Source organism: Leucoraja erinacea, chromosome 3, assembly GCF_028641065.1.
Source record: "Leucoraja erinacea ecotype New England chromosome 3, Leri_hhj_1, whole genome shotgun sequence".
Lineage (NCBI taxonomy): Eukaryota > Metazoa > Chordata > Chondrichthyes > Rajiformes > Rajidae > Leucoraja > Leucoraja erinaceus.
In genome coordinates, this window is record NC_073379.1 from 79,164,140 (window position 1) to 79,181,253 (window position 17,114).

The following is a 17,114-nucleotide window of genomic DNA, read 5'->3' on the forward strand; positions in this document are numbered from 1 at the left end:
AGATATGAGGATTAAATCCTGGCGTGCCAAAGATACAAACTTCCTGTTAAGTGAATATCTTTTCCAACAGCCACAGATACTTCCCAGTATTAAAAAAAAGCATTGTATTTGATTGGGGAGTAATGGTTGAATGTATGTGTTGGATGTTATTATAGCCAACAAGGACTCTGATCCTACAGTTTTATTCTCACAAACATAATTTACATTTAAGTATAATTCCAGCTTGTTATGTTTGGTTTAGATTGTCTGGTGTCTCATTAAGTCTTCTGAATTTATTGTGAAACATGTGATTCTTCCTATCAATCTGTAGGCAGTTTCATTTACATTGCATGTAACTCCAAAAACAGCAGGGAATTTAAAATTGTTTTTTGTAGACTGACTGTTTGGTGGGAATAATTGTTTTTAAATGTATTTCTTTGACTTAGACAGTAGGTAGATTTGGATGTTATTGATGGTTTGCCGTAAAAGATGAAACTGAATTTCTTTGAAATGAATGTTTTTCCTAGCATTTGGAAACATGCTAATGCTGAATGTTTTCAGATATGCAAAGTGTATATCATAACAATGAAGTAGGCACTTGCAAAGTGATATCAGAAAGCTTTTGAATATTTTTCCTGAGATGTATTACATGTAGGATCATCTATGGAAATTGTATATTTTTTCCTGTTGCACAATTGATGATCTTATTCATTAAGGTTGGTTTCTTTGTGTGTTAAAGATAAAATATTAGTCTGACGGAAATCACTTAATTGTTTGAGAAATGGTGCACGTCGTAACTTTGTCGTTAATATCCACAAATCCAGTTGTTTACACAGTGTAAAACTCTGTGTCACTGAAGCATTCCACATTTTAAAATTCTAAAGCCTTGATATATACATTGTTCCATGTATTATTATTTAAATCATTTTTTTTCTCTACAACTGTATCCTAAACCTTCTTTGTTTCTCTGAAGTTTGTGGTCTATCTCTGTTCAAAAAGTATCTTGATTTATCTTTTGCAGGTCCAAAGTATATAGCCTGATATTTAGACCCTGTTGAAATTTGTCTCATTGAACAAATGGTTTGGTTCTATAGAGTTTTGGAGTTCCATGTGCAGAATTCAACACCAAATATCAAGATATATTAACTATGACAAGCATACACCACAACTCCATAAGAATGATACATGAATTTTAGTTATCAAGTAGTTATGAAGGTAGATTATATAAATTTAGCTTTATATTTTGAATGTTGAGTAGTCTTACCAATTTTGTTAAAATTATAAAAGTATGATGTGATATATATACATAGAAACTAGATCCAATGAGGTACTCAGAACAAAATTAAATTATTTTGTAATTTGAACTATGCCAATCAGACATGAAATTAGGAATTATTTTTTTCATTTTTCATGACCTATTTGTTTCGTTTCAAAATGTAACATTTTTACAATGAAAATTAAATGATCCCGCAGTCTAATTCTAAATGTATTTGAATTAATAACATATTAAGATGAATAATTTTCAAACTTTGCTAACTAGTGGGTTGAAATAATTAGTTTCTCAAAATTATACATTGTTCTTTTTTCCCTTTCTTTCTCGCCTTAATGACCACGGAACCTTTTGTCCCGCCCTCTCAATTGAATTCAACGGTTAAAATTGAAATCATACAAACTCTGCAACTATGTATTCAGTGCTCCTTCATTTTCTGAATCTTCAGATGCAAACACCCATGTACTGACATGTGCCTTAAAGAATCTATGATTAAAATGCATAGCCAAATTTGGCTTGTGCAGTGACTGCTATGGGAAATTATATTGCATACACCTTCAAGCTTTTGCCATTTTGTAGGAATTTAATAAAGACAGTGAAATATAAAGATGGTATTTCAACTGAGAAGATTAATCATTATATTCTTACATGGGTAAAATTCTATTTACAAGTTTTCATTAAACTATGTTCTTGACATTGGTAAAGTCAATTATTCAAAAAAGCCATGGCATTTTCAACAATACGAATGGACAGATTATTCAATATGCAGTTCATCAACATAAGCAGTTTTGGTGAAGTGCACAATGTCATATATTAAATATTAAAAATGAAAAACCTTATGAAAATACCTACCGCATTACCACCTAATGAGATAATAATTACGCCAAGATTTTTTTGCAATCCTCCTTGAACATAAACCAACCACACTTGGAAAAATACATTTCACTTGGGGCTACTTTAAGAGAATAAAATAACTTTTATGCTCCAAACAAAAGCAAGTGAAAAATAATTTATTCACACCAATGTGCCTTGTAAAGATGACACAGCTGCAGAAATATGATTTTAATTAGGTCGGTATACAATTTACAAAATATGAAAATGATTGAAATGTATTAATGGCCTTACTATCAAGAGAGTAACTGTACACTGCTGTGTTTGGGAATAATATTTATAACAAGTTGCAGATATTTCTGGAAGTACAATGTAAGTGAGAACTTAATCTTGTGAGGAACATCTGTAAAACTATTCTTATTGTGGTAGTTAAAAGCCTGACAAAAGAAGTTCAACCATTTCACTCGATAATCAGATCCGTTAGTGGATGTCCATGTATTTTTTTCCGTTCATTGGAAAGTAACCTTGTTTGACAGAAAAGTCAGTTACATCAGCATCTGAATCAATTTGGTGAGTAACATTTCTTATTCATCGCAAGTAATCTGTACCGTTGCGTCAACTTTTGGATTGTTTCGATGCAAATGTTTCTAATTCGAAAATGATGAATAAAGTTAGAGCACCATGTCATCTGGCATTGCCTTAAACCCAGACTATTTCATCGTCTAATATTCAGTCGTCGCCTATTTATTCCGTGATGTGCATAGAAAGTGTTAAAAGTAAATCGCAGCATGAAACCGATATTCATTTGAATGTATACATTTAGTTGCAAAGAAGATTTCGAGATCTGATTTCATTTTAGCATTTCGGGCTATGTATATTGCAGTGCTCGTTGCCATCAATTCGACATCGGCACCTTTAGAGTGGGAGCCCGAAGGAATGCAATTAATATTATTAACATCTGTATGCTTTGAACTTCATTTGTAACAATGAATGAGACGAATTTAACAAATAAACCAAATTGGTATTTATATTTCACAACTGAGGAAGGAATAATATATGTATAATGACCAAAATCAGTAATTGCCCCACAGATACAAACATGCAGCGAAGAAGTATGACCAAAATGTAGAACCAGCATAGGAATTCCATCCATGTAATTTCCATCGGGATTTCAAATCAGTTCACCGCATCCTAGGTTTTTGACCTGGACTTCCTTCACAGTTAGACGGCTAACATGCTCCGTCAATTTCAACTACAATCGTGAGGTTTTACTATTTATCGATGTTTGTGGATTTTTACTAACCAACCTAATCTGGGTATTTCAATAATAAAGCATTACATTTATATTTCTATCATATTCGGTAGTCCTAGTATTTAGTTTTGTTATCGTAATGAGCTGTAGTTTCGAGATACAGCGCGGAAACAGGCCCTTCGGCCCACCGAGTCCGCGCCGACCAGCGATCCCCGAAACATAACAATATCCTACACACACTCGGGACAATTTACTATTATAGCAATTCAATTAACCTACATAACTGTACGTCTTTGGAGTGTGGGAGAAAAACGAAGATCTCGGAGAAAACCCACGCGGTCACGGGGAGAATGTACAAACTCTGTATAGACAGCGCCCATGGTCGGGATCGAACCCGGGTCTCCGACTCTTTAACCGCTGTACTCTACCGCTGCGCAACCGTGCCGAGGCCAAGGATCTTTTTGTATATTCATTTATATTGTCAGCTAGTAAAGTAAATACGACCAAGGATCTCGACCCGCAACGTCACCCATTCCTTCTCCAGAGATGCTGCCTGTCCCGCCGAGTTACTCCAGCTTTTTGTGTCTGTCTTCGATACAAGTTTTACGATCGCACAGCCCGTAAAATTAAGTAATTGACCGTCCGATTGTTAAAGTTAGTACAATGACGTCTACTGTTGTTTCAATAAGGAGAAACAAAATTTAAAGATCAGAAATGATTTTACATTTAAATCTATTAAGTTAAAAAAAACGTAAATACATAACTGAATATGAGATAGTTGTCGATATTAGTCGATTTCCGAATGTGTTAAAATATGTTAGAAATCAAACTGCCAGCTCATCGTAAAACACCTTTGGTGACCGATAAAACCATGACGAGAACTGTTAATAATTGACATGATTGTAAATTAAGTTAATTACTATATTCGGAAAACTTTCGTTGAATTATTAAAACGCAAAGTTTACAGGTTGATTATGAAAATCGTATCGACCACTAGATCAGAGAAAACTGTGCTTGCCTCAAAGCACGAAGTTAAAATACCCACTCCTGTCACTGTCCGCTCGATTAAATGCATTTTCATTCTCGGAAACCAATGTCCCCCCCCCGCCCCCCGCCTTTTGCCGTATGTGCCCTTAAACCCCATACCCTCTCCCTCGTCTCCCACAGCCACCATTCCACTATGTTTTTTAATGTGTACCCGGGTGGAAGATTGCAACCTTCACGTGGTCCGTCCTGTTTCGACTAATGCAATCAACTCGACATGCATAAACGGAAGGTCAAATAGAACAAGTTGTCCAACAACTTTAGACTGTGCACGCCACACGAAAGAAGAATGTGTACCCAATTTACTCCCCAGCTAGGAATGAATTGTATTGCCACGCACTCCAATGTAAATGCCATTATTGTGTCTAACGTTCCTATCCACCCTTTCAATATTGTTGCCGAATTGCCCACCACTAAAAGATTCTGACCCATGCTTAAGTCCTTCCTTGTATTTGTTTTACCCCATTGTAGATTGCGAATTCGCTACCTTGAATAGAGCCCTAATATCCTTTTTAATCCAATGCACAGAAGATTATGACGGAGGTGTGAGGAGCAAAAACTTGAATACAATTTGCCTGTAACTCAAAAATGCCCTCAGATGAATCAAAGTTATCAAATACAATTTGACACCAAGCTACTTGATAAGATATTTGAGCACTTAACCAAACATACGAGAGATATGGAGGAACATGGTCAAATTACTTACACGATTTATGGCAGGTCTTAATAGAGGAAAGGGCAACGGAAGGATTGGAGAGGCTATTCTGAAATTCAGCTGCTTGGTCACGGCCTCCAGTGAGAGGAGGGATTAAATTCGGGAATAATCGCGGTTACAGAATGGGGGAGATTGCGGAGAAAGCGAGTGACGAAGTTACCAAACGATTTATTTGTTCTTTTGCATACCTTTTATTCATTTGTTCTATGTACATTTTCATATCTCTCGTTTCCCTCTCCCCTGACTCCGTCTGAAGAAAGGTCTCGACCCCAAACGCCACGTATTCCTTTTCTTCAGAGATGCTGCATGACCCGCTGAGTTACTCCAGCTTTTTGTTTCCATCTTCGGTGTAAACCAGCATCCGCAGTTCCTTCCTACACAATTTAGAGACAAGGTTGAGAATAGTAAGAATCAGAGGTTGCTTTACGAGGACCCATGTCCATCAGCATAGACGGCGCGATTACTAGACATGGTTTGCTATTAATTCAGATAGCTGCAGAAGAATTGTGGGTCCCTCAGACAGAGGATAGAATGATCAAAGTACGACAAAGTGGGAAAGAATGTGGAGATGTACAACTCTGGCCTCGCCTCTGCGGTAACGGTACTAAATCCAGATTACTGAAACTTTAAATGGTTAAAGGGTGATTTCCATTAATCAGTCTTTTTGCAGTGTGTGTCCCACCTTATGTTCTGAACTTCCTTGCGATTTATTTAATGCGTACATTAACCACTTTAACCATTTCATTTTTCAATGTATCTGGATTTCGTACCATTACTGCAGAGGCGAGGACATAGTTCCACCTCTCCACATCCTTTTTACCATCCCGCTCGCTACATGGCAATTACGTTTGGATAAGTACTGCGCAAAAGAAGATGATAGTTCTGACATGACATGTTGAATAATAAAACACAAACTTTAATTGTTCAGTAACAGCAGGGTATTATGAAGGTACACTTGCAGGAGCAACACTTTACCTTCTTCTCAGAAACGAGTTGTATTTGCCTGGTGTAGTTTACTGTCGAGGCTTGAAAGAGTGGTGTGGTTAAGCAGCAAAATATGTTTGTTCACATTTGTACATTATGATCGAATGGCAGTAAATACATGCATCCCTTTTCTTAGATAGATATTCATGGCCAACAAAAGTACAGATCCATCCACACTTTGGCCCTATGAGAAACTGATCATCAAGACTAAAACGATACATTTATACCAAGTGCAGTTTATTTTCACATGTTATTGATTTTTGCCTGTTTTGATTAATTTGAAACTTGAATCCCTCGCGCAATCCATCAAGGCTCTTCCAACGCGGATTTGCAATGTTTGACACTTTAGCCTGACCATGCCAGAAATAATGCTCTTGCATTTCTTGAAGGCAATTGTTTCGGTGCTGAATTTGATGCCCGTGTATATCACTGAAATTTAAAGTATGTTAGTCTAAATATCACCCGGATAGATAGATCCCCGCGGTGGAATTATTCTCGAGTATGTTCAAAGAAGCTGCACACGTTTTATTTATTGTGCCACAAACAATGCCGGCGGTAGAATGAGTAGCTCTGTTTTTGTGTGAAGCAGCAACAGGTTAATGACTCGAAGACTTGTGTGAGACAGGCAGGTTGCGCGGACCACCGTGATACGAATGTGATTCGCCTCTCCAACCTGGCCTGCATTAAAAAAAAGACACCTGGTAATAGTAATAACTGCAGTGTTATATTTTTCACCGTTTAGTTTGAAAATAAACTATTGGCTTTTCATCTCGCCATCACCTCACATATTCTTTCTCTTTGCGTGCCATCGGTTGTTTCCCAAGTTCTAAACCATTGGGCAAAAAGAAAAGAAAAATGAAAATTGAAGAAATATCAGCTGCCTGTTACAAAGGAATATTGAAATCCCGTACGTGGAAATGTTGCTAAAGCTCCGTTTAAAAAAAGGAAGACGAATCAAATTAGTTGTACTTTTCCACTTTCGAATATTAGATTAGAGGGCTATTAATACATTTATGACCGTTGTTAGCCCTCTTTCCAAATTTAAAAGTGAACCTTTGTTTCGGTCAAATGTGTTATTGCATTTAACGCATTACATTTGAAACGGAATTATATTTGAATACCGGTGAAAGATCACTTTCCCTTTCCTCTGTTGAAATCGGAATCAATGTTACATATGTATTTATGTATTTGAATAAGCTGTCGTGAGGCAGATGACAATCCTTCGGCTGGCCAGCTGCGTTGGAAACTGTCCTCCAAGTTAGAACGCTGAATACCGAGAAGAGCAAAAACAAAGTTGGTATTGATGGAAAGATGGCCTGCAAGGAGCGACTTAGCTCGGGAAGGAACACGAACATGTCCCAGCACATTTTAGTGCTTTGTGTTCACTGAAGTGTTGGACTGGATTGAGCTGAAAGGTATTTTTGTGGGCTTTCTCAATGGCAGACATAATGTAACCGATATTTAATGATTTATTTTAGAATAACATATTAACACATAATTGACGGGAATTATTTAATAACATTTGATTCTGATAAAAGATCCCGTGTACAGTATACATAAAGTGTTTTGAACAATTATTCACAAATGAAATAATCAATACCAATATATATAAAACGAACAAAAGTTGGAACCACTGCGAGCTTCCGATGCATCTATATTCACAATCCAGCAATCCCATTCAGCGTGTGCTCGTAAAGTGCTATTACATTGTCCGTCCGGATTTTGATCGCACCATATTTAACATCACAATAAAACTAAACTGCATGTGAAAGGAAAAGCGAAGAGGACAAGATCTCAAATTTTTACGCACTACAAAGATGGTGTGAAAAGCAGATTTCTCCCCCTCTTTTTAATTCTCTCTCTCTCTCTCTCTCTCTCTCTCTCTCTCTCTCACACACACACACACACACACACACACACACATGTAAACTAAATTTGAGCAACTGTCAGGAATCACGACCCTTTCCTTTCTACCTATGTGTTGGAGGGTAACTTGACTTGATCACGCCATGATCATATTGAATGGCGGTGCAGGCTCGAAGGGCCGAACTCCTGCACCTATTTTCTATGTTTCTATGACTTCGCCATTGTAGAAAGTACTGGGCAGCACCAACCGCGGTCTGTCCACTATAGACGAAGAGTGGAAGTTTACATACTTCTTTGCCTTGAAGTCCAGACTTTCAATGAGACTGCTTTCGAATCCCGCGTAACACTTCGTACAACATCTATTCAAAATCTGAGCCCAGATTTAAATTACAAAACGATGATTTTTTTTTAAAGATCCCTGTAATTAAAGTGAGGACATAATTTGTGGTACAAAAGAACGTGTACAAAACGTGTTTCAATTCCGCCAATTCATCCCGTTCATCCCGTCTATTTAACCACAACGTATGAGAACTACGCAGGTATCTAAATCTGGAACAACATGTCATTGTTTAGTCCGCAAAGCATAAATATGTACTTTTAAAATTAATCCTTAATATTCAAATCGACGCGAATCAAATGTTTGCATGCCGCAAAATAGATCGACTTCTTGTCACTTATACAACTTGTGGAAGAAGTAAAAAGAAATCGCCACGTTTTAAAAATAGTCTTTGAACTGTGATAATCAGAGTTTTAAAGCTACAGTGGAAACATCTCCTTCAACATTTACTAACCACAACAATTTGTAATGCACAGTTTAAAAATATTTTAGTTTTAAATATTTTTGACCTGACTTGAAATACCCAAACGTGCTGGCAAACCAGTAGGCTCATTTGACATCAAATTCTTGCTGAGTGCTTTTTTTAATCGACTCCTTAATTATGATGCAGTATTATTTCTAGTTCCGACTTATTTCTCTTCACAGGGTTCCATTTTAAAGGCTGTGCGTCTTTTTTTTTCACCGCCGGTCTTGTTTAATAATGTCCAGAACTCGAATTCAGCAGAATCACCGGAGTCAGTTGGATTGTGCAGCTTTAAATACCAACAAAGAATGCATCTGGAAATACCAAACATTTCTGCCACGACTAACCTCTTCACATCAACTTGTTCGCCTATTAAAACTGATTCGCACTTCTGTCCCTTCGCCCTCAGGAATGGACGAGCATAGAGTGCAAGGAGTTAGTTTTGCCTTGGGTGGAACCTGATCGAGTCTGATCTAGATGCAGGGAGGATGACGAAGATGCCGGGCAGATCTGCGTGGGGCTGCCAGGCAGCGCTCCCGGGGCTGTCATCGCGGAGATAGATGCCAGGGACACTGTGGGTTTGATGGGCACAGGAACGGCTGGCATTGTCTGTGTGCCAGGGTGACAGATCGTCTTCATCGGAGATACCGGCATGGGGGCCATGGAGTCAAGGACGCCGACGTGGGGCCACATGGATCCCACCATGTTACTGAGCTGGTTGGGGACGGGGTAACCAAGGTGGTGCATTACAGAGGCTAAAGGAAGTCCGCTGGCCATCATGTTTTTATAGTCCCGTCCAATTATGTTCTCGATGGCGAACGGGTGCTTAAATCCGGTGGACTGGGGCCCGTTGACTCCATATGGCTGGAAGTGGGGCAAGCGCCCCATTGCCGGGGCAGTCTCCGGCGAGGCCAGTCCCAACTTGGCTTGTTGCTGTTGCTGTTGTTGTTGGTGGTGATGCTGGAAATAGTGGATCATCTGTGAATTTTTAGCGCTGAAGTGTTCTGACCGGTGCACCTTGAACCTTTTGCGGCGTCGGAGGAAGCTGCCGTTCTCAAACATGTCTCCACAGTCGGGATGAAGAGCCCAGAAACTGCCTTTGCCCGGCTGGTCTGGTCTGCGCGGGATTTTAATGAAGCAGTCGTTAAAGGAGAGGTTGTGGCGGAGAGAATTCTGCCACCGCTGCGTGTTTTCTCTGTAATAAGGAAACCTGTCCATGATGAATTTGTAAATCTCACTCAAGGGAAGCATCTTCTCCGCGGAACTCTGGATGGCCATGGCGGTCAAAGAGATGTACGAGTAAGGAGGCTTTTGGTCACTGTAGGAATTTTTCCCCGGACGAGGCATTTTTAGGCTGTGAATGGGAAAGCAGTAGTCACAAGTACAACATTCACCAAAGCACCTCGCTCAGGAAGCTGAGGGAGGGGTCGGACGCCGATCGAGTTGCCCGCGCTTCCATAAAACCTGGCAATGCTATGGTGCTGCCCGATTACAGATGCTGGTCTAGTGTGCTGCTGAAAGATCCCGGAGATGTTGACGCGGGTTAAAAAGCTTCGCGCTGTCTCACTAGGAGATAAAGAGGCCGAGAAGTGCACACTTGCGTTGTGTGAGCTAACGAGGCTTGTTGTGATCACAGATGCACAGACCCCTGCAGCTCCCTTCAGCGCTTTGTTGCTCTTCATTATCACATGACAACCGCTCAGGGACAAGAGGAGCGAGAGAGAGGGAGGGAAAAATCCCACTCGAATCTTGTTTCACTTACACCTTTTAAGGAAGACTGAACGGACCAATAAAACGCACTTCCATTTTTTGAACGCAGTGTGGGGCCCGAGTGAATAGTGAGGGAATGAGGAAACACAAATGGACATTATCGTGGTATGTAGTTGGCTCAAGTTATTCAGCCTCCAACTAAACTTTAATATTGATGGTTATAAAATATCCAACTGATTTCATTTTAGCCCACGAAGTTGACTTTAACTCATTGCTTCCCCCATCGTCTTGAGAATAAACATCCCGCAGGACTCTGGCGTATCCACACTTTCCATAGCTGACTGTACAGGGGTTACATTTCTTCCTCATTCGGCTTTAAACTTTATTTGAACGGAGCAGGCAAACTTACTTCCCCAGCGTATGTCATCTTAGTTTGCCTCGGACCGCCAGTTGCCTGCTGCATAAAAAAAATGAAATCCTCGACATTACCTTGTATAAGGATCATCCAAACAAATTAACCATGTTAAAATATTAATTACTGGTCAGTTGTGCGTTTATTGCAATTACATATATAAACAGCGCTGACTACGCTGTGCGCAATTGTTTTGCGAATGGATGCGTCAGGGGTACATCACCTAACTCCAGTTATTGTATTTGGTTTTTTTTTAATAAGCAGATTCAAAAAGAGCCAAATGAACCGGGTGTCATCTCTAGATCAGAGAGTAAACTTATTTCACAAATAGAACACACGCTAAAGGGAAAGAGCAGTCACGACGAAAAGCAGATCGAGAGAAAGGAAGTTAGAGATTGTAATGCAAGTGATTTTGGGAGAATAATATGAAAAAATAATATAAAATATTTCACCATATGCTGGTGCGTTTTCCTGAAATTGAACATGAAAATCAAGCGAAGCTCTAAGCAGGTTTGAGGGTAATACGGCTAACTAGGATTCAAAGGGATATCGATAGTTATGGCCGCGAAACAATCCATTACCATTCAATGGCAAACTGAGTAATATCATTTTTACGGGGTTGTCTGTTTATGCTGATATCCTATCATTGCGTCCTTCAGTGGACAGAAAGAATGCTAACAACCCGTCGAATTCTGATGCCGGATGAAATAACAGGAGGCTTTTGATACGCTATCGCCCCACTTTGCATTTGAAACTCGGTAGCAGTGAACGATAGTCATGATATGTGTTTCAGTCTCGCCTGGAAGACATTCCAATGCAAAGTGAATAAAAACGCACATATTTAACTTTGAAGTTGACCCATTTAACAATGCTGAAAGGTATAATATGCGCCGTTTAAAAATACCAAGTATTGATCAGACGGTAAGAGGGTGCTAATCAGGTCTTCCTGGGATGGAGAGTTTGGTTGTTCAAAATCGATGTTAAGCGTGGCACGATCCACCGATTTAAATCGGACTCGGGGAGAAATTCGTCCCAACATTTAGATTGATGAACATTTGGGGACCGATTTGTAACTTTGAAAAGCACGGGGGCTTTAAACTCAATGAAACTGCAGTTGGCTTTTGTCCCTAGAGATTGTAATGGTGCTCGGCAGCATGTAACAGAGATGGAATGCGTTGATCTAAATAACTTCCAGCGACTATTTATTCGAACTGGTCCCAGGAGTGAAGTTTCACGCGGAGACGCCTCTGTCTAAAATGGCAGATTAAGTCACGAAGCATAAATCAGTTGAGATTGAGATTGTTATTTTTTACAGACAGCACTGCGAATGGTGCCTCTGCAAGGGTGCGGTGGGGGTAGAGAATAAGAATATAAGAAACATTTTTATTGATTGAAATCCTAAATGTCACAATTTTAGGATTCGGATTCTCGATAAAACTCGCAAATATATTGTGGACTTTTTAACATTGTCACTCCGTTTTGCACTTCACATGCGGAATAACTGGCCCAACATGCGCTAAACCGTTCTTTGGTACAAGCCAAAGTTCAAATGTTAGCATAATCCTGTTCAGATTAAGAATGGATGACTCGGAGAATCTCACTTTCGGAAATCCAGAATTACCAGCCGGTGGCGGAGAGGGGTGAATGAAGTGCTGTGTATCCCTGTGGATTCATTTGGAGCTTTCCAAACGGAATCCACCTTATTATAGTTACCCGGGAAACGGCCGATTAGCAGCAAATAGCTACAGTGCGATTACTAGAACCATTGCCTTGTAGAATCCGACAACAAATGGAAATATCCGCAAATAATTGAGTTAATTGCACGTTGGCTCATGTGAAGGGTGGATTTGGAATAAAGCCCAACAACCCGCGTTCCGTTTCAGCGGCTGTGCCTCAGGTTGAACACTTGCGCTTTTCTCTCTGTACTCCATCCTGACTTCACTGCGGCGCGGATTACCGGCATAGGTCATGGCCTAACACATATTAGATAGCGCTACATCGCTGCCCCTCTACCAATATCAAAATTGATACAAGATATTTGGCAAGGTTGAGCGTTGGAAAGCTCACAATAAATGGGTTCACAACGTTCAACCCCAGGCGGATTCTGGTTGCAACAAGTCACGGCTGTCATTCAGGCATTCGGTCATTTTTTTATTCACTTCTTCCACTTAAACTATTCCGCGAATTGTCCCGCAACTTTTGCGTCAATGTACTTGGCACATTCTCCATACGGTGATCTCTAGGCAACCAGAGCCTGCACCTCGTTCACCTCCATCTCCGTCCTGTAACTGCGTTCTTTCTCAGAGTCGCCCTGCAACAGGAGCCTCCGCTCAATTATCATATTTAATGAGCTGTAGTTGTCCCAAGGCATTTCGCAAATTAGTAGCATGCATTGGATGCCAAGAATATTGACCAAAAACACGACAAAATAACAGCAGGAAGCAAGCCACCAGACTTCAACTCTTATTGAAAGGTCTTCCCTTTCCACAGCTTACGTGTCTTCACTTTTAGTACCTCCATTGATTCAGCCTCTGCAAAACTCTGGGGGAGTGAATTCTGGAGACTCACCATCCTTTGTGAGATGAAATTGCAATGCGTCTCCGTTGTAAATGACCGCTCCCTTATCTTAGACGATGTCCACCTTCTTTCGACTCTCCCACTCCTGGAAAGGCCCTAACTCTCCCATGCCACCAAAGATCTTCTGTGCTTCAATGAGATCACTCCTCATACAGATATAGTTATTTTTTTAGCCATTTGTGATAGATAGTACTCACATATCAGGGATTAGTTTTGTTGGTCTCTGCTGTACTGCCTCCAATACTGGTATATGATTTTGGATACACTTTGGAATGATGGCCTCTCAGGGGGAAATAGTGGCAGCAACCAGGACAGTAGAATACATCTGGCTCTGTTAAAAGGCAGGATAGGACTAAATCGAGGTGACCCATAGTGATTGACATCTCTATAACCAGGTGTAGGGACTGGCGTTTCTAGGGGTGCAAGTGAAACACAGTGTGTTGCCACTCTGCTGCCAGGGTCCAGGATGTTTCAGAGTGAGCCCATGACATATTGAGCAGCTAGAGATCATGGTCCATATCAGTACCTATAGCATAGGTGGGACAAGGAGCTATTTCATAGAGAATTTAGGGAGATGGGTGACAGGTTAAAACCAGGTCCTCCACAGATGTGATCTCAGCATTATTCCAATACCATGTGCTAACAAGGGAAGAAGCACGAGGATGATGCAGTTGAATCCATGGGTAAGGAGCTGATGCAAGTGGGAGGGCTTCACATGTATGGATCATTGGGCTCACAGTTTTAAACCTCCGGTCTTTCCACTCTCTTCTCTGGGACCATCCCTCCTGCTAATTTAGTTTAAGCACTAACAATCTCAAGAGAATGCATTACACCTGAACTGGGGGGGAGCCAATAATCTTGCAGGGATGCTCACGTGCCATTTGAGAGGGTTTAAATTATAATGGTAGAGGGGTGGAAACCAGAGCAGCAAGAAAGCAAATGAAAGGACAGGTGAGAAGGTAGCGATTATGACCAGTAATTCTCAACGGAAGGACAGTTAGGGAAAGGTTAATGATGACGATGAAACTGATGGGCTGAAGTCTGTTTATTTTAATGCAAGGATAGTTATGGGTAAAGCGGATGAACTTAGAGCCTGGAACTATAATGTTTTAGCCATTATAGACACTTGGGTGTGAGAGGGACAGGAATGGAGCTTAACATTCCAGGATTGTGATGTTTTGTAAGTGATAGAAGGAAGGTAAAAGAGATGGAGGTGTTGCAGAAGAAGTCATCTGTGTCCTGCCTCAACAACTACCGCCCCGTCGCACTCACCCCCACCTTCATGAAGCGCTTCAAGAGGCTGGTCTTGAGGCACATAAAGACCCTCCTGCCCCCTGCCCTGGACCCCCTGCAGTTTGCGTATTGTTCCACTGATGACGCCATCACCACCGCCCCTCACCTAGCACTTACCCACCTGGACAAAGAGGACACATACGTCCGAATGCTATTCATAGACTTCAGTTCAGCATTCAATACTATCATCCCTCAGCTCCTGACCAAGAAGCTGAGCCTGCCAGGCCTGAACACCTCCCTGTGCAAATGGATCCTGGACTTCCTGACAGGGAGACCCCAGACAGTCTGGATCTGGAGCAACACCTCCAGCACCACTACACTGAGCACATGGGCCCACCAGGGCTGTGTGCTCAGTCCACTTGCTGTTCACACTGCTGATTCACGACTGCACAGCGCTGCACAGCTCGAATCGCATCATCAAGTTTGCCGATGACACGACCGTGGTGGGTCTCATCAACAAGAATGACGAGTCAGCATACAGAGAGGAGGTGAAAACTGACAACGGTGCAACGTCAACAACCTGTCTTTGAACATAGACAAAACCAAAGAGATGGTTGTTGACTTTAGGAGAGCACAGAGGGACCATGCGCCACTGGACATCGTCGGCTCTCCAGTGGAGATTGTGAAGAACACTAAATTCCTCGGTGTCTACCTGGCAGAGAACTTAACCTGGTCCCTCCACACCGGCTCCACTGTGAAGAAAGCCCAGCAGCATCTCCACTTTCTGAGGAAGCTGAGGAAAGCCCACCTCCCGCCCCCCATCCTTGCCCCATTCTACAGAAGGACAATAGAGAGGATCCTGAGTAGCTGCATCACTGCCTGGTTTGGAGACAGCACCAGCATGGACCGCAAGAACCTGCAGCGAGTAGTGAGGACAGCCAAAAAGATCATTGGAGACCCTCTCCCACCCATCTCAGACACCTACACCACACGCTGCATCCACAAAGCAACCAGCATTGCGGAGGACCCAACCCACCCTTCACATAAACTTATCTCCCTTCTCCCATCTGGCAGAAGGTACCAAAGCATACGGTCCCTCACATCCAGACTATGCAACCCCCCCCATCTCTGCTGCTACATAAACTCTGCACTGCACCCTCGGCACACTTGGTTTGTGTACATTGCACTTTGTTGCACTGTTGTCTACTGTCCTGCGCTGCTGTTTTGTACATTTTCTATTTACTTTATTGCACTTTAGTAAGGAAGGTTTTGCACCATGTGTATAGTGTAGTATGTCTATATATGTAGCATGTTGTCCAATTGTGTTCTATGTAGCACCGAGGTTCGAGGGAAACGCTATCTCATTGCACTGTGTACCGTGTATATGGCTGTAATGACAATAAACCCTCCTGAATCTTGAATCTTTTCCAATCTGGGAGAATGTCACAGCAACACTCAGAAATGACATAGCGGAGGGTTCATCCACACAGGCAATATGGATAGAGCTCAAACAATCACACTAATGGAATTATATTCCACGCTTCCCCAAGGGATGGAGTAACAGATACAGTGCCCTGCATAATGTTTGGGACAAAGACCCATCCTTTATTTATTTCCCTCTGTATTCCACAATTTCAGATTTGTGATAGAAAAAAATCACACGTGGTTAAAATGCACATTGTCAGATTTTCATTCAGGCCATTTTTACACATTTTGGTTTCACCAAGTAGAAATTACATCAGTGTTTATACATAGTCCCCCCGGTTCAGGGCACCATAATGTTTGAGACACAGCAATGTCATGTAAATGAAAATAGTCATGTTTAATATTTTGTTGCATATCCTTTGCATGCAATGACTGCTTGAAGTCTGCGACTCATGGGCATCACCAGTTGCTGGGTGTCTTCTCTGGTGATGCTCTGCCTGGCCTGTAATACTGCCATCTTTAGCTTATGCTTGTTTTGGGATCTAATCCCCTTCAGTTTTCTCTTCAGCATATAAAAGGCATGCTCAATTGGGTTCAGATCGGGTGATCGACTTGGCCACTCAAGAATTGACCATTTTTTAGCTTTGAAAAACCTTTGTTGCTTTAGCAGTATTTGGGATCATTATCTTGCTGCAGAATGAATCACCAGCCAATTAGTTTTGAGGCATTTGTTTGAACTTGAGCAGATAGGATGTGTCTATACACTTCAGAATTCATTATGCTACTACCATCAGCAGTTGTATTATCAATGATCAGTGAGCCAGTACCTTCAGCAGCCATACATGCCCGGGCCATAACACCCCACCACCGTGTTTTACAGATGAGATGGTAGGCTTTGGATCTTGAGCAGTTCCTTCTCACCTCCATACTTTGCTCCTGCCATCACTCTGATATAAGGTAATCTTCATCTCATCTGTCCACAAGATCTTTTTCCAGAACTGTGGTGGCTCTTTTAA

At 41.2% G+C, this 17,114-nt stretch overlaps 1 protein-coding gene across 1 annotated transcript; it reads right to left on the minus strand.

The window, feature by feature from the left end:
- Positions 1–5,139: 5,139 nt before the first annotated feature.
- foxb2 (forkhead box B2) lies at positions 5,140–11,703 on the minus strand. The gene is made up of 2 exons (XM_055633038.1): positions 9,089–11,703; positions 5,140–5,465 (listed from the first exon to the last, which is right to left on the minus strand). The coding sequence occupies exon 1, from the start codon at positions 10,086–10,088 to the stop codon at positions 9,147–9,149; it is 942 nt and encodes a 313-aa protein (XP_055489013.1). The 5' UTR covers positions 10,089–11,703; the 3' UTR covers positions 5,140–5,465; positions 9,089–9,146.
- Positions 11,704–17,114: the final 5,411 nt, after the last annotated feature.

What these genes read in the sequence shown, in the direction of transcription:
- foxb2 (XM_055633038.1), bottom strand. Translation starts at nt 10,088, where the DNA reads ATGCCTCGTCCGGGGAAAAATTCCTACAGTGACCAAAAGCCTCCTTAC.